The 18,597-nt window shown below is 33.6% G+C and overlaps 1 protein-coding gene across 3 annotated transcripts in view; it reads left to right on the top strand.

The window, feature by feature from the left end:
- ODR4 (odr-4 GPCR localization factor homolog) overlaps positions 1 to 18,597 on the top strand; it is an 80,657-nt gene that overhangs the window by 2,075 nt on the left and 59,985 nt on the right. For 2 of the 3 annotated variants that reach the window (XR_006214166.1, XM_007096237.3), the window contains exons 2-11: positions 923 to 1,043; positions 3,872 to 4,009; positions 7,668 to 7,763; positions 9,845 to 9,951; positions 11,019 to 11,055; positions 11,853 to 11,993; positions 12,982 to 13,077; positions 14,185 to 14,253; positions 16,848 to 16,976; positions 17,876 to 17,966. Coding sequence is in view for 2 of the 3 variants with exons in the window: in XM_007096237.3 (XP_007096299.2) it covers positions 945 to 1,043; positions 3,872 to 4,009; positions 7,668 to 7,763; positions 9,845 to 9,951; positions 11,019 to 11,055; positions 11,853 to 11,993; positions 12,982 to 13,077; positions 14,185 to 14,253; positions 16,848 to 16,976; positions 17,876 to 17,966 (1,003 nt within the window). In the remaining variant the exon portion in view is untranslated. The remainder of the gene's footprint in view (positions 1 to 922; positions 1,044 to 3,871; positions 4,010 to 7,667; positions 7,764 to 9,844; positions 9,952 to 11,018; positions 11,056 to 11,852; positions 11,994 to 12,981; positions 13,078 to 14,184; positions 14,254 to 16,847; positions 16,977 to 17,875; positions 17,967 to 18,597) is intronic. The other variant, XM_015543849.2, reaches the window with a different exon arrangement.

The following is an 18,597-nucleotide window of genomic DNA, read 5'->3' as shown; positions in this document are numbered from 1 at the left end:
CATCCATAAACTGGAAAGAGAGAGCAGAACAGGAGTTACCCTTAGTAAAGGGTTAAATGAAACACCAACTATGATTCCTCAGTATGAACATAGCATTTAAGGACATGGATTCTACAGCTAGACTGCCTAAGTTGAAATTCCACTTTTGCCACTTACCAGCTTTGCTGCTTGAGCAAGTTCCTTTTTTTTTTTCTTCATCTATAAAACGAGGGTTATTAAAAAGGGGGGGTTTATAGTAATAGTACCTACCTCATGGAGTTTTTGTGAATATTAGGTATTACCACATGTACAGTACTTAGAACAAGGCTTTATACAAAGTAGAAACCACATAAATGTTCATTATTCTTGCATTGCTATTTATCAAATTTCATAATTCTAATTAGACTGTGAGTTACTCAAGGGTAGAGGTCAAGTATTATTCATCTTTGTGCCATCCGACCTGGCTCAATTTCTAGCACATAGTAGTTCTTCATAGTATGCTTATTGAGTAAATGAATTTGATTCTATCTCCCAATGAGCAGCTCAGAAATTGTCTTCTTTCCTGTTTTTGAAATGAGTACAATGAGGCTCAGCTTAGACTATCAAAGATGTTACAACTAAGGAGTAGCAAATTAAATTAAAAAAATAGGTGTGTTGACTGCTAGGTTGGTTTCCCCTCCCTTATCTTAGCTATAGAAGTGGGTTTTATCTTTTATGTCAACTCTAGTTGATTGGTAATCATTTCCAGCAACACTGTATTGAGGACTCTGAAGCTACATTTAAACTTTGCAGGAAAGAATTCCCTATTTAATAAGCAATCTCTGCAAGGCATGGGATAGAATCAGGGGAGTACCACTTCTGTCTGTATACAACCTCCATGACAAAAACATTGCAAGTTATACTTTTACTTAAGAATGCCATATATTTTTTTCTCATAATTTAGGAGATAGAATTAGTTCTCAGTAATGGGAAGAACCTACATCGTAGAAGAGGCTGTTGGCCAGTATCTTTCAAACATTAATCTTCAAGGAAAGGCTTTTGTCTCTGGTCTTTTAATTGGACAGGTATGTATCTTTTAGTGCATTTATTGATAAAACAAATTACTTGTTTATTTAAAATTAAAATATGCTGTTTAACAATAAGCATAAGGTTAGGGAATGGAAGAATGGAATGTAAAAGAAGAACTTAATATGGATCTTTGAGGAAAAATATAGAGAAGCAGGACAGACCCCAAGTTTGCTTAAGTGAGAACACATTTCCTTTTGATAATGTAAAAGTAAATTATAATGTAAAAGAAACCCCAAAATTAGAATTTTACTGACCAGATTATACGTATCTTAATGTCTTTCCAAGTGTTTTATACTCTCATCTAATCTTTATTAATTCCTGGTTGTCTAATTCTTTGCAAAAGTAGCTTTTGACAACTTTATTTCCCATTGTTTATCTTATCTCAACCTTGGTGGCGATAGTGGGCATGTCTTTGTTACATGCTATGGTATCCATTTTACTGATTTTTTTTTTAATGTTGATTCAGTGGAAAGGGAGGAAAAGGGAATAGGATAAATTTGGAAATTAGACAAATTTTATTTCCCTTTTAGAGTTAAGCCTTAAAAATCAACACAAAATGGAACAGAGATTTGGGCAGTTATGTTAAAAAGCATAAGCACCTGCTGATTTATCGTATAATCAGCAGGTAGGACTGGTCAGCAGTATAAAGCGACAACAAAAGGAGAGTCACAGACACACTGGCCTACCTCCATCTAAACACTAGTTAGAGCTGAGTGCACTGTGGCCCAAGGGCTTGATTTTGATGCCTAGGAGCAAAAAGTTCTATCGTAATAATTTTCTTTCTGAGTATTTTATCATGATGCTTTAGAATCTTCTAATTGTGTAATTTTTTTGTTTGATTCTATCCAGATTTTCAAGCTGTTTCCTTTTATAATTTGGTGCCCTCTGTTACCTACTTATAAAGAATGTACTGTCCAGAAGAGTCATGTGTTCACACCCCTTCATGATATTCTTGTTTTCAGCATCATTCTGAATGAGCCTAGTTAATGTCAGTCTAGCCCTGAGAGACCGGTTCATTTTCAGGATTTTCATACAGCTGATTTCCTAACTTGTAACGCAGAGGGTAGACCCTGTACTATTCACACAGATAATACCACCCTATGAGGCCTCACATTAGGTAGCCAACGTACCTCTTGGCAATAATCTGAACTACTTTGTGATTCAGGTTACTTGTATCCAATATGGGGCTCTTTTTGCTAGGAGCTTTTTTTTTTTTTTTTTTTTTTTTTTTAGTTTATGTGTTTATTTTGAGAGAGAGAGAGCCCACCTGGGGAAGGAACAGAGGGAGAGAGAGAATCCCAGGCAGGCTGTGCACTGTGTCAGCACAGAGCCCAATGCGGGGCTCGAACTCAAGAATCATGAAATCATGACCTGAGCTAAAGTCAGATGCTTAACTACCTGAGCCACCCAGGTGCCTTAGGAACTTTTCATTTAAGGTTTTCAACTACACTTTATTTAAGAAAGTTTAAGGGAATGAGAGTCTCAGAAAAAGACGTAGTCAGTAAAGATAAAAGGTCAGGGAGAAATACCCTTTTCCAAACTTGCCTTACTCGTATAGGCTTCTAGAGCTTGGCAAAACCACCATCTTACAAATAAGCCTCTCACGTTTTAAGATCTTCCTTCCATTCTTTCCTTCTGTTGCCTTTTCATCCCTTCTGGTATGTTTCTTCTTAAACTCATCACTTTCTCCTTCTTCAAGCTTGCCTGTTTCCTACTCTCTGGGTCAGTTTTTTCTTTTCTTTTTTTTTTAAAGTTCTGCTTTCTTAATCAGCATCTACCTTTTCCTGTGTGTATATGAATATAACTTTCTGGCAAAATTACTTTTGTAGAAATAATTTCTCTTCCTTTGCATTCTATTCCAGGATGACACTCGATAGGAGTTTCAGGTCATGTATGAGAATGACACCATGCTAACTGGTTTTATCTGCCTTGTTTTTACTTTTTCTTTATAGTGTACTTTCACTGTAAGGAGGTTGAGCTATTAAAAGTTCCCTAAATTTATCTTTATTTTTTTTTAATTTTTTTTTTTAACGTTTATTTGTTTTTGAGACACAGAGAGACAGAGCATGAACGGGGGAGGGTCAGAGAGAGGGAGACACAGAATCTGAAACAGGCTCCAGGCTCTGAGCTGTCGGCACAGAGCCTGACGCGGGGCTTGAACTCACGGACTGCGAGATCATGACCTGAGCCGAAGTCGGCTGCTTAACCGACTGAGCCACCCAGGCGCCCCCCTAAATTTATCTTTAGATAGCTCACCTTTGGTTACCATTTAACAGTTATTAAAACTGAGGAACATAAATCTGATATCACTTCAATTATGTGTCCCAAATCCCGTTTGTTTTTCTGTGGACAAACATGTACAAATTCGCTCTATCATTGTTTCAGTGAAACTAAGACACACAAGATAATTTGTTGCTTTATTTTACTGAGTTTTTATATTTGCTGAGCCATCAAATCTGTTCAGATTATTTAGAAAATAAATATGATAACTAGAAAATTGACAAAGCGTTTTATCTTTTAGTTAAAATGCAGTACATTCACTCATTCAGTAAACTGTTTTTAAGAACCACTAAAGGACCACTATATGATTCACATTCAGGATGTCCAAGCAAATGAGGATCTGATATTAAGTATATCATGTATATAAATGACACGTGAGGGAAACATTGCAAGGTTATCCATGATAATTGGTTTCCCTGTTAATTCCGTTGTAATGCAAGTATTAGCAATTTATGCTGTACGTATATTATTTTTGCATGTCGTAAGAGCTTTATGTTCTTCGATCGGATAACACTCTAATAAGCTTTTCTAATTTGTTTTTAAGTGTTCTTCACAAAAGGATTATGTCATTCTTGCCACTAGAACGCCACCCAAAGAGGAACAAAATGAGAACCTCAAACATCAACAAAAAGCTAAGTTGGATAACTTGGATGAAGAATGGGCCACAGAACATGCCAACCAGGTCATCATATTTGTTTTTTATAGAGTTAAGTTGTGCTTATTGACTGACAAAATAAAAGCACTTCAGCCTCAGACTACTAGACTAGGATTTCAGAGTACTCGTTTTTAAGTTTTCAAAACTTGCATAGTACATCAAAGATAGAAATATCTCGTGTCTAATTTAAAAATGCATTTTATTACTTAAGGTTAAGTCACCCAATATTACCTAATAAGTGATGGAACTGGGATTTGAACCCAGGCTGATTTGATATATGTGCTGCCGAAGCCAGCACCAGGCAGTCTCATTTGAAAGCCTTTGATTTTATATGCTCTTCTTTTCTATTGCTAATCTTTATCCATTGTAGGGTTTTTTTTTTTTAATGCTTATTTATTTTTGAGAGAGAGAGTGTGCGCACAAGTGGGGGAGGGACAGAAAGAGAGAGACACAGAATGTGAAGGAGGCTCCAGGGCTCTGAGTTGTCAGTGCAGAGCCCAATGTGGGCTCTGAACCTGTGAACCATGAGATCATGACCTGAGCCGAAGTCCAATGTTCAACCAACTGAGCCACCCAGGCGCCCCTATCCATTGTAGTTTTTAACCTGTCTTTGTTGTTTGTCCTTTAGCTTATTTCTGAGTTTTCTTTAAAATATTATAATACTACTAATAAAACAATAATAATATAATACTAAAATAATACTAGTTATTGATAATATAGTTGCTGGTCAGATTGTTTTAAAGACTTCATGTAGAATAAAATGATAGGTTTTTTTTTATGTCCTTAGAATGTATGTTGTAATCAAAGTTACCACAAACCAATTGTAAGAGAAATGAGATAAAAGTAGAAAAGTACAGTAAGAATATAGAATGGTGGATGATTAAATATCTGCCAATGGCTAGATTCAAACAGGTTCACAAAAGGTTCTAAACTTGCAACATGAATAGTACTGCCAGCAGAAGTCAGAGAACACACTGAAGACACAAAGGATAGTATGAATAAATGACCCAAAGGCATGAATGTTAAAGGCATGTTAGGGGAAGAGCAAGCAATTGGTTACAATCGAAAGACCGGATATGTAAAAGAATGTAGTTTTAGACATAAGGCTGTGAGGATGTTTATGGATGGTTTTGGAGCACTATCCTAAGAAGTGGGGAGTTTGTTTGGTGGATAGTAGCTCTGTGGTAGACTTTCAGAGCTTCCTTTAGAGAAGGAGTTAATATGATTGATCAATAATTGAGGAAATAATTTCAATACCTTGGTACAGTATAAATGGAGGGTAGAGAGACTGAATATCAGTTACTGTAATAGTTAAAAAAAAGATGATGTGAGCCCGTCCTAGACTCTAAGCTTTGTGAGGACATGGGTCATGTCTGTTTTGTTTATGGGTATATCCTCAGTGCCAAGTGTAGTATTTCCATGTTTTACAAGAAGAACTCCAAAATGTTGGATAAATGAATGCATGAATTAACTAATGCAGTGAGCTAAAACTTCACTGCCAAAACGCTCCAGTCACAGAGCCAATAGCAAGATGATTTAGTGACCAAGTAGACTGGGAGTGAAGAGCTATTGAGAAAGAAGCTAAACATGACAGATTTCTAGCCTAGATGTTTAGGAAAATGGCGTTGCCTTTATATAAGGAGGAAAAAGATTTGGGAGTGGGTGAGAGGGAATTCACTTAAAAGTAGTTATTGAATGGATTGTATCAACTAATAGGAAATGTTAGAGTAATGTAAATGTTAGAGTAATGTAAAAATGATTTCCATCTCCCATCAACTTTAAATTTTTCAGAGTTGCACGTGTTTATCTGTATGTTTGTATGTGTAATAGGAGTGGTGTGTAGTAAATACAAGAAATTTTTAATATCTTCTAATGAAAATAATAAATATTTCAAACTTAAATTCACAATGGTTTCTAAAGTAACTTTGGACTCTAATTTTTCTTCTGGTTTCTTATGCAGTGTATACTATATATGCATATATATATATATATATATATGCATAGAGAGGTATATATTGTATATGTTTACACACACACACACACACACACGGACATAAAATTTTTATAGCAAAATAAGTTAACCGTTTTGCCTCTAGAAAGAAATCGCTAATTTTATGTGTTATGGTGATTTTGAAAACATACAGATTTTCTGTGCTAAATATGAAAACTTTGTTCTTTATTTATATGTCAAGCATATGTTACTATAGTGAATAGAATTTATGAAATCTGAGAGAACCACCAGCAGACACAATGTAAATATATTAAGGAATAGACTGGTATGTAAGAAGACTTAACTTTGTGATCAGTTCTCTTGTGCACTGAGCACACAAAAAAATAACCAAAGCATTTTGATCTCTGAATTTAGATGATAGAAAGAAATCCATATGGTATTAAGAACTAGCCACAGTCATGTGAAGGGAAATAACATATTGTGGAGAACAAACTAGTAGTTTGGATCAAAAATATGCATAACTTCATAATCTACAAGTCCACCTCAGGAAATTTATTCTAAGCAAATAATGCCATGAACATAGAAAGCCTTGCTAGAAGTTTTACAATATTATTTTAGAGTAAAGGGGTGCCTGGGTAACTTGGCTAAGTGTCTGACTTCAGCTCAGGTCACAATCTCACAGTTCATGAGTTATAGCCCTGCATCGGGCTCTGTGCTGATAGCTTGCAGCCTGGAGCCTGCTTCAGATTCTGTGTCTGAAATAAAAAACATTTATTTTAGAGTAAAGAAAAATTGGAAAGAACATTCATACCCAATGTAATAAATAGGTACAAAAATTGAAGTAAACATAAAAAATAGGAAACAATGGATTTTCAAGTCAGACGCCCTCTATTCAAATCCCAGGCTTTTAACATTCTTCTGAATATTATAGGAATAGAGAGTTAGTTGAGAATCACTTCTTCTCTTAAAGAACTTCCAGACCATCGCATACCAATGATTGTAGCACGGGCTCATGTGATAAGCTCCATGGGAAAACAACACCAGAGTCTTGTAGAGTTGGGAGATCAAAGTATCAGGGAAGGCAGCTTCCTCAAGCTGACTTTCACGTACAGTAGAGTTCAGTCATGTAGAAGGATAAAGGAAAACCAGTTCAGGCTGAGGGAGCAGCTGGAGTGAAGGTTTAGAATTAGAAAGCTGGATACATGTATGGGAAACAGAACTTTTTGAATGATACTTGAATATTTCAGGGAAAAGTAGCATCAAGTGAGGCTCTGAATATCTGATTAGCTAGATTTTGGAGACTCTGAAATACTAGTAGTAGGTAAAATTTATGTATTATTTAGGTAACCGACAGTGGAAGCCATTGAAAAATTTTAGAAGATATCTCACAAGATACTTTGATCTTGTGAGAAAGGGGTTTTGTTTATTGATGTAACTAAAGGGTATCATTATTAAATGGTTTAAGTTATAAAGTATGTTTAAGACAAAAATTAAGGACACTTTAGAAAGATTGTGTACATACTGACACCCCATTCATCATGGTTATCAACTGTTTCGTAGTATTTTAACCAGTTTTTCAAAGCTCCTGTACACCTGTATATGTATACCTGTAGGGTATACATATAGTTAGTACTCAGTAAGTATTTGTGGATTTAGTATTTAGCTTCTCAAACACCAAACATTGCATATAATGCGAAATGCTTATGTTAGCTAATACTATATTTCTATTTTTAGGTGTCCAGAATGCTACCAGGGGGACTTTTAGTTCTTGGAGTATTTATCATTACAGCTTTAGAAATGGGAAATGATTTTCAAAATGCCCTGCGTAGAGTAAGTCTGAAATATCAAAAATTCTTAAGATGATCAAGGTTTACATCTTATTTGAATTGATTATACATATATGCAATGATCCTAGGCATATTTTAGGTTAGCATTTCATAATCCTTTATGCTGGGATTATGTTAAAACAGCTTTTTTCATCTGATTGCATAGTATTTTGAGTGTAACAAAAGGTCAATATTTCTATTTTCAATCAAAGCTATTTTAAAATAGCTTTAACTTAATTTTATTTTTTTAAACATAATTTATTAGCTAACATACAGTGTATACAGTGTGCTCTTGGCTTTGGGAGTAGAGTCCCGTGATTTATCGCTTACCTGTAACACCCAGTGCTCATCCCAACAAGTGCCCTCCTCAATCACTTGGAACTAAATGGATGTTCTAGCAGAGTACTACTATTGGACAGTACTTGTTAAACCACTATGACTTGTCTCATGATAGTAAAAAATTATCTTTAAAATTAAACCTATTAGCTTAACTTCCTTTTAGTTCCAAGTGATTGCTATAATGTGAAATTAATAGGTTTTGTGATTCTTCATGTGTTAATTTTCTCAAGATTCTGAGAGTAAAACATAATCAGATACTTATTCTGGACTATCAGATACTTAATCAGGACTATCATTAGTCCCCTCCTTTTTGTTTTATTCCTATATCAGTGAGTTGGGTAACATAGTCCATAATTAATTATGAAGGTCCACAAGCTGTTTTCCCTTAAGCCCAAATCTAAAGCAAACTCTGTACAGGCACCTTTCATCTCTTTTAGCACTCAGGATCCAAATGAGTCTTCATAAAGTTCTTTCCCACCCCAAAAGAGAAGGGGACCCTATAATCTTGATAAATGCAAAACCCCACAGAATCTCCAAAAAACGTTTCCTAGTAAAAAAGTGTGCAGCCAATAAGAATCACAGATGCTACAGACTCTTCAGTTTTGTAATCTTCTCTCCTCTCAAATGTCCGGTATTAAATCTTTGTACCTAAAGGAAAAAGGGAAGAAAATGGAGATATTCCCCTCCCCTGGCAAGTTACTCAACTTTCTGCTGTTTTTTCCATTTAAAATAAATGTACCTTTCACAGTTGTTTATCCTTTTTGACATTTTGAAGTATAAGTCTAGACATTTTTAATTGCATTTGTTGTGCATCCTTTTGTGGTTGGCACTGGATTGAATAAGGTGAACTTGGGCTCAGAGCTAGAGAGATAGTGGTGGTCCTCTTTCCTTTTACTTTTGTATTATTTTTGTTCCTAAGAAGGAAGTAAGACTTTAGAAATGCTGTATTTCAGAAATGATGGAGTATCAGTTTCCTAACTTTGTTTCTATTGCCCTTATTGAGGCAATTTGTAAGAAATAACCTTATAAAACTTGTGTCTTCCATAAGGTCTTTGTTGAGATCTTTGTTATATTACATACTATCATCTTTGAAGAAATTTCTTCATTATCAAGAAAGTTGTGCCTCTTCTCAACAGTTGTGTTCAGTTTATGGACCATGTGAATTAGGTAACAGATTAGATTGGTCTGTGCACATTACTGTTAGGAAGCTTTGAGTCACATTTATGACCCCTTTCATATCAAGTATGTATTTTTAAAATTCTTATTTTGGCATAAATACATGTCACTGTTTCTAATTTTTTTTTTTTTTTTACTTTTATGTTATTAGTATATTTTATGTGTACTTATGTAGTGCCTTACATCTTTTGTGACATTTAAATAAGAAATCCCAAATGGGTGACATGCTTCATTTTTATAGGTTAAAAATCACTTGCCATTTCTGATTCTAATTAAAATGAAGTATTTATTCTATACTTAAATGTTAATTGCCCCAAATTAATTTCTCATGTCCAGTTGATTAATGACAGTGAATTGTATGTTTATATTTAAAACCCAAATTTTATACATCCCTAAAAATGGAATCCAAAAGGTTAATATTCAGTCACTTTTTTGAAGACAAAAAAATTTAACGATAGAATCATGGAATTTTAAAGCTAATTGGGAGCCTAGGGACATTATAATTATCTTTTTCGGCACTCATTTTTGTTCTCTTATTTTGCATTCAGTTGATGTTTTCCTCTCTTTCAGCTAGTATTTGCTATGGAAAAATCTATGAATAAAAGGAGACTGTGGAATTTCACAGAAGAGGAAGTCTCAGAACGAGTGACACTTCACGTTTGCTCTTCTACAAAAAAGTATCTTTTGTATAGGTGTTTGTATTTTAAAATATATGAGACCAAAATAATGTTCCTGCAAGTAGTTTCCTGTTGATTTAAATCATCATTTAAAAAACAGGCATAACTTGTAAGCTTTTCCTGTATATAACACATAATTAGGACTGCCGATAGTAATTATGGTAGTAATTGTTGTTAATCATGTCTTGGATTATTAAAGACTTTGAGAAAGGTGGGAAGAACTGGGGATTCTGAGCTCATTAACTGCTAACTACCCCTGTACATTGAAGCTCAGTAGGTCCCATACAGAGAGGTAGAAGCCCAACTTACAGCTGAGGCAAAGTAATTCTTTTATCATGGTAAATTTTCACCCCCAGTTCAGAATGGTCAGTTCAAAGCACAGATACACTGATTTGGACAGTGTAGAACATCCAAGTAATTATTATGTCTTTAGCCAACATCAAGTGACACTAAAAGCCACTTTAGGGGCTCCTTAGCTTCTTTTTCTCTACATCTTGTCAGAGCAAGGGTACCTCCCAAGCAAGAGGCAGCCACACCAAGGGAGCTAAGCAGCGCAAGGGCCTAGTGAATTAGGACGTGGAAAAGGCAAAATTCAAGAAGTGATCATTCCTGCCGAAGCTGAGTTTACAATGCCTTTGGTAATTAAAAGTTTCATGCACAGGACCTTTGACTCAGTAAACATTTTCGACTTGAGTCCATGTAAAGCAGCACTCCTATTATAGAGGGTGTGTATTTAAGGAAAATTCTGCAAGTGCTTGCATTCTGTTCATTGTGATTGGCAGGATTTTAAGCAATAGGAAATAGTTTACAGCATCATAGGTATCATAATCAGAACGATTTTTGTGTTTATATAAATTTATACAAAATATGGATATTTTTATATGTTTAGTTACAAGATGTATATGTGCAAACATATATGTGTATATATTTCAGTATATAAAGTAGTCTGATTTTGTTAAAAACTCTTGGATGCATGCACTTTATTTTTATTTTTTGATGGTTTATTTTCTTTTGATTAATAAGAATGAATTATCTTTTTTGGTCATTTCTACCCTTAACCAGTAAAGAATATTTTGTAGAACTTATGATATCCATGATCCAAAGGTAAGAAAAATACCTCTTTAAAGATTTTTGTATTGCAAATTATTTTAAAAATAATACTAAATATTTAGTTTTAATAATTTTCCATGATTTCACTTCCTATTGATGTTCACAGCCAACTACAGTTGTTTATTTTGAAATGTGATTAATTTCATTACAAATAAGGAAAATTTAGTTTTTTTCCATTGTTAAAATATTTTTCTTAAGCTTCCCCTACCTACTTATATATTTAGTATTCTATTTGAGTGGCTGGTAGTAAAAGTATCTGGGCTTTTGGTAGCTACCTATATTGCCTAGTAAGCAAGCTACCTACTAGCAGAATCCAGACTGACATTTTGCTAAGATGTCTAAAAGCAGTGTGAAAAAGTAACTTTGCAGTTTTCTGTTAGCAAGGTATAGGACAGAAAGGAGAACATCTGACACCTAATAGTCAGTTGCTCAGTGATTATTTGCTCTGCATCATAAGCTTCAGAATTGATACTATTGAAGCTACAGGTGAGAAGAACCAGAGGACTTGTCAGAATTCTACCCATGAACTATCTGATTCTTTTTCAACCCACCACTGGGGGATGGAGCTGCCAAGGCTGTCTGGAATGTGCTGAAGAATAGTGAACTTAATGCATGCTTCATTTCCGTTTAGTTTAACCTATTGCCCTTTGATGAAAGAAGTTGGCCAATATGTTAGCAGTTTGTGTGAGTTATTATGTTGTACGTTTTATGATGTTTTATTGTTCGATATATTTTACCTAAATCACATATTTTATGTTTTGTTTTGTTTTTTACTTTCCCCACTGCTAAAGAGTTCAGCAAAACCAGCAGATTGGAAGTATCAAAATGGACTATCAACTTCATGGCTTTCTTTAGAGTGTACAGTTCATATTAATATTCACATCCCGCTGTCTACTACTTCAGTCAGCTATACTTTGGAGAAAAATACAAAGGTATTAAGGCAAATGAATTTTCTTTAGTGATTGCTGAATAGATAATCTGCTGTTTTTCTGGTTGTCTGAGCCATTCATTTTATGATCCTCATAAATTGCATACTAATTATAACGATATTATGAGTGACTAATTTATTTCCCCAGCCAGATTAGAAATTTAGAGATAGGACAGCATCATAATGGTAACACATTTAGCATAATAGGTGCTCCGTAAATATTTGTTAATTAATATGTAGTTAAGTACATTGTAAAATACAGTTACATAAAATACAATTATTTAAAAGGTATATTGTTTGGTCTTTAGTTTTGTTTTCTCCTTTCCAGTCCTTTTTTGTATATCTGTACCATTCTTTTGTTCATGTCTCATCTCTCTTCTTTCTGTTGAAGGAAGCAGATGGACCTTGCTTATTTTTTCCCCTTTTATACTCCCTTATATATTTGTTCTTGAGGTTCTTTCTCTTTTCTCACTTTTTTAAGATAATGAGCATTACTGAATTTTATTTGACTGTGGTCATGTAATTATTAAGCCTTCTAAGTCTGTGATATGAATGTTAGTTTGGGATAAAGTTTAGAAAAACTATTATTAAATAGGAGTAAGGTGCTAAAAATTGGGGGATATACTTTTTTTGTTGTTTATGAGACTGAATAAAGACACAGCACAGGGATATAATCAGTGATACTGTAATAGTGTTGTATGGTGACAGATGGTAGCTACACTTGTAGGCATAGCATAACATATAAAGAAGTTGGGTCACTATGTTGTATGCCTGAAACTAGTGTAATGTTTTGTGTCAGCTATACTGAAAAACAATTTTTTTAATATACAAAGCAAAAATGGCAAAATGTTAACTCAAGAAATAAATAAATACCACACTACTGATTACCACATTAACATTTCAGTGTATCAGGTGGGAAAAAAGTAGACTCTAGGGAGTTTAATTGAGATGGCATTATATCTGAAAGATATCCATGTTATATTTTTTTTAAGAATGGACTTGTACGCTGGGCCAAGCAAATAGAAAATGGTGTTTATTTGATTAATGGACAAGTTAAAGATGAAGATTGTGACCTGTTGGAAAGGCAGGTGAGTTGAGAGAAAATCATCTTATGAAATTATTTGTACTTAAGGAAAAATTAAAAATGACATCTTTAGTTCTTGCCTTCATGAAAACAGTTTCCATCTACTTCTTATTTCTAAGGTCTTTTGGTTGTTTTTTTTTTTTTTCATTTTTTTTAATGTTTATTTATTTTTGAGAGCAAGAGAGACAGAGCACGAGCAGGGGAGGGGCAGAGAGAGAAAGGGAGACACAGAATTGGAAGTAGGCTCCAGGTTCTGAGCTGTCGGCACAGAGCCTGATGCAGGGCTCGAACTCACAAACTGAGATTATGACCTGAGCCGAAGTTGGACAGGCAACCAACTGAGCCACCCAGGTGCCCTCTAAGGTTTTTTAAAGTAAAGCAAATAAATGTTTTTTCAGAAAATTATGGGAGATTATTTCTGAATTAATTGGATCCTGAAATCTGAAGAAGTACATGTCATCTAAATTCTGATTTCCAAATTGTAAACTGCTTGCTTAAAACTAAAGGTACATAAAAAAAAAAAAAAAAAAAAAAAAAAAGACAAGAAACTAAAGGTACATGTTCTACTTTGATAGCAGTTTAAAGACTAAGTTTGGCCATTTTGTAGAAGGAATCTGTACAAACTTCTAAAATAGCTTTGATCTGAGGAGAAACTTTGGTAATTTCCCCCTTTAGTGCAAGGGTCAGTGAACTTTTTGTAAAAAACCAAATAGTAGATATATTAGACATTGTCGGCGACATGGTCTCTGGCAGCTATTCACCTCTGCTGTTGTAGCATGAAAGCAGCCATGGATAACATGTAAATGAATGATCTTGATTGTATTCTGTATTTACAAAGACGAGAGGGAGTCTAGACTTGACCCATAGGCCATAGTTTGCCAATTGTTGCTTTAGAGAAACAAAAGTAGGGAATTAGTGGTTTTTAAGAATATACATTGATTGATAGAGAATACACAAAGTAACATATCTATAGAAAAAGCTAATATGAAACAAATAATAAGACTTTCTTTTCCTCTAAATTACTTAGAATATGTAGGATGGCTCCTAAATTATCTTTTATATTCCACTCAGATCTCAATAATCAAGTTTTTTAACTTTTGTGTTTTTTCAGAAAAAATCTTCTAGAGGAAATGTTCAAGCGACTAGTCATTGTTTTGATGTCAAAGTGCTAACACATTTGGTAAATATTTTAAAATACTACTTATCTAATCAAAATACATTATTTCTTAGAATAATCATAATGAAATTGTTCTGGTTTTTATAATTAGAGAATTAAAGAACTTTAGAAACATAAGGTGTACAAAATGTCCAGTTCTAGGAAATTTATTTACCAGAAACATTATTTTAATGAAACCTATTTTGGTGTTTTGCCTCAAGGCTGTTAAAATTTTAGCATCAAGTAGATAGCAATTTATGTATGTATTTTATATATATATATGTATATATATACACATATATATACGTATAGTGTACGTATACGTATAGTACATATACATGTATAACATATACGTACATACACATACATACGTGTGTGATATTTTGGGTTATAGGTTTTATAAGCAAAGTTGTAGTTCTTAACAACTTAAAATGATGTGTGCAGAGATGTTCCAAGAGTTGTCATATACTTCATTTTGAAGTATATTTATACTGCCTCTGATTTGTTAAAAATCACACAGCATTAGCAATTTTTATATTTTTATATGGTTGTTTTAAATTACACACCTCTTCTTTTCAGAAGTTGAGAATTGGATATCTTGAAGAATAAAAAGTTAAAGCCATTAATTATTCCTAAAAGTATGCATGTAGAACAGGATATTTTTTTTATTGTATGTTATTTTACCTAAGTAAAATAGACTTAAAAGTAATTTTCATAGGAGGCTGTTTTCCTTTCTTTTCCTTCTCTGTGTTTAGCAATAGAGCATTTACTAGATTGTCATTGGACTTAATGCCAATCAACATAGTTCTCAATTTCTCTTGTTAGTACCTTTGAGGTTAGAAGTGTCCCTTGTTTTAAAGCTATTCCTGTACCTGTATGCTTTTTACTAGATATGTAAAACATATACATTAGATATTAAATATATAAAATAAGGCATTGTGTTCCTAAATGGAATAGTTGTATCTAAAGTCTTACTTGTTAGGTTTTTTTTTCACAAAATATTTGTTGAGTGTATATAAGGGTTAGGCACTGATTGTGTTAATAATCTCCTTGTTTTAAATTCCTTCATTGCTCTATACTGACTAGTTAGAAAAGTTTCAGAGGTTTGCTTTCTGTGCCTTTAAAATTCTGTTTATTTTCTGAGCCATGTGTCTTGGCCAGTACAGTCGTTTCTCTGTCATTCAGGCAGTCAGAATCCTATCCATACTTTAAGATCTACCCCAAATGCTACCACCACTTCTGTAAAGTTCTTGGTCACCATAACCAGATGGATCTTCTTCTTTTCCAAAATACCATATCAGTGTCACAAAAATTCCTCCAGTTATGACCAAGTTAGGTTCCCAGAGTCTCTTTTTAAGCTAGTTTGTTCCTGAGTCCAAAGAAACCAAAAGTTGTTGATCTTTGTAGCATACACGTACATTTCCACCAAAAAGGAGTTAGTCCTTATATCTTTTGAAAACTCTCCTCCATCTGTGTATGTGTGTGTGTGTGTGTGTGTGTGTGTGTGTAGTCTTTTATATATAGTCTAGTACTTTGTGGAAAACAGTGCCCTAATTTATACATGTATATGTTAAGAATGTGTTGTATAGGGGCGCCTGGGTGGCTCAGTCGGTTGGGCGGCCGACTTCGGCTCAGGTCATGATCTCGCAGTCTGTGAGTTCGAGCCCTGCGTCGGGCTCTGTGCTGACAGCTCAGAGCCTGGAGCCTGTTTTAGATTCTGTGTCTCCCTCTCTCTGACCCTCCCCTGTTCATACTCTGTCTCTCTCTGTCTCAAAAATAAATAAACGTTAAAAAAAATTTTTTTTAATAAAAATGTGTTGTATATTGTAAGACATATAAATTAGATATTAAATACATAAAAAAGGGCATTATGTTCCAAAATGGAATAGTTTCATTTGTAGTAAAGTTCTGTGTAGTGGATAAAGGAAGCCCAGTATTCCTCCTCCACCCTCACCTTATTGATATATCAATGATCTCTACAAGTATCATAGGCTTATTCCAGGTACAGTATGAGCATTATCACCCTGCTGCTTGGTTTGAGGATAAACTTTGTTTTAACCAGTCCTGGAACATTTTGAATTTTTTGGTTTATGACAGATTTTTTACCAATAAGACCTTGACTGTATTAACTTTAAATTCTTTAAAAAACACACGCAAAAAAACCCCAAACTAACTTTGCCTGAATTACATTAGACATTAACTATTCATGTGCTCTCAGTAGCTACATAGTCATGTCTTTCAGTTTCTTCACCATTTTTCCTCCTTTTTTCCTGATTATTATTATTATTATTATTATTGCAGAGGCGCATAGCACTATTCACAAGTTACATGATTTGTGTTTGTTCTTCAGAATTGCCCCTATTTATTCCAGGTATACTTAGAATTTTCATTTTTACTGTGTCCCATTTTGGGGGTTGTGTTTTACTTCAGAGTACATTTAAAATACTCAGAAAATAATATATAATTTAATAAGGAATGTGAAGGCCTTTTAGTAATTTATGGAAGATATTTTCAAACACTTGGTTCAGTCACTTCATGAAATGGTTATATAATGTTTAAATGTTTCATATAGTTAATAATTATTGGCTCTTAGAACTTAAATAGATTTTGTCTTTCAGCTTCTGAATTCAGACCGCAGATCCACAGCCACAGTCCAGATCTGCAGTGGCTCGGTAAACCTTAAGGGTGCCGTGAAATGCAGAGCTTATATTCATAGCAGTAAACCCAAGGTTAAAGATGCTGTGCAGGTACAGAAGGAATAACTGCTGTATGAAAAACAGAAGCATGTTAACATAACTATTCAAAAATCCTAAAATCTTATTTCAGTCTCCGATTTCATAATTATTAATTTGATTTTAACTGATAAAGGTCAAATCTCTTAGCTAATCCAAATGTACCATGTCGTTGGTCCCAAGATTTTCATCTGTAGGATATCTGGTCTATGCCTTTTTTTAAAGTGATGATTATACATATTTATTCAGTGATCCACAGTTTTAATATAGTAGTACATTTGAAATTATCTCTTCAGAAGGAAGTTAAACTTTATAAATAACAGGAAAAGTATTCATTGGAAATACTATTACCTAGTATTCTATAATCTGGATAATTCAGAAATTTTAAAAATGATGACTGGCACTTTTGTTATAATTATACATTTCCTAATTTGGAACACTAGCTTTATTTGTTTAGACACAAAATTTCATTCATTTATTTGGTTTTAATTAATTATTTAAATGAAGGCTAGGCAAATGTGCTGTTAAACTGTTAATGTGTTAATCATGTTAAAGCAATGGATATTAAAAAAATGGAATGATGTGGGGCGCCTGGGTGACTCAGTCACTTAAGTGACTTGATTTGGGCTCAGGTCATGATTTCATTGTTTGTGGCATGGAGCCAGCCCCACATCAGACTCCACACTATCAGCGATTGGGATTCTCTCTCTGCCCCTCCCCTGAGCTTGCTCTCTATCTCTCTCTCTCTCACTCAAATAAATAAACTTTAACAAAAATGAGATGATGTACCACCAATTATTGTAGTGAACATGATTATACAGGGAGGACAACTATGTTGGGGGGGGAGTGGTAATAAAATAATGCAAATCTAAAGTCACGGATTTCATTTCTTATTGTGATTTTTTTTTTTATAGGCAATGAAGAGAGATATATTGAATACAGTTGCAGATCGTTGTGAAATACTATTTGAGGATCTGCTTTTGAATGAAGTTCCAGAAAAAAAAGTTATGAGTATAAAATTAAGAACTTTTTATGTGTGTGTTATCAATACAGTAATAGGATGTCAAAATGTAATAGATATGTTATCTTTTGTAACTACTTATATCTGTCTTTTACAACGATATGGCATCTTTTACTTTTTTTAGCAAATGACAATTTTTCAGTTGCCACCCCCCAAAAAAATGTTTGACACACCTTATAATAGCAAATCTGTCAACATTTTTAAAATCTAAGGGAGGATTTTTTTGTAAACTCTGCATGAATTTCTGCCAGAATGGGTAAACTGTATTAACATTTTAAAGCTAATATTATTAAATTAATATCTGGTGTTTAAAAAAAATTATCCAAAACAAAATATTTATTAGTGTTAAGTATTATATGATAAATTTTTAGTAGGTATTAATTTGTAGTATATATGCAGTTGATCTCTCCTAAGTTTTTTTGTATACTAATTTATATACTTCTCATTATTACTATAACAAACTTTATTAGATTTGAAAAAGACTGGGTCATTCTGTCTTAACCTTTTATAATTATTCCATCTTTTGAGAAATATAAACTATACCATTTATGTAATTTGTGTTAATAATATTTTTTTTTTTACTCAAAAGAATTATAATATTGAGTATGCTTTTTG

This window comes from Panthera tigris, chromosome F3, assembly GCF_018350195.1.
Source record: "Panthera tigris isolate Pti1 chromosome F3, P.tigris_Pti1_mat1.1, whole genome shotgun sequence".
Lineage (NCBI taxonomy): Eukaryota > Metazoa > Chordata > Mammalia > Carnivora > Felidae > Panthera > Panthera tigris.
Note: the sequence above shows the minus strand (reverse complement) of the source record. Positions and strands in the feature narration are given on the sequence as shown.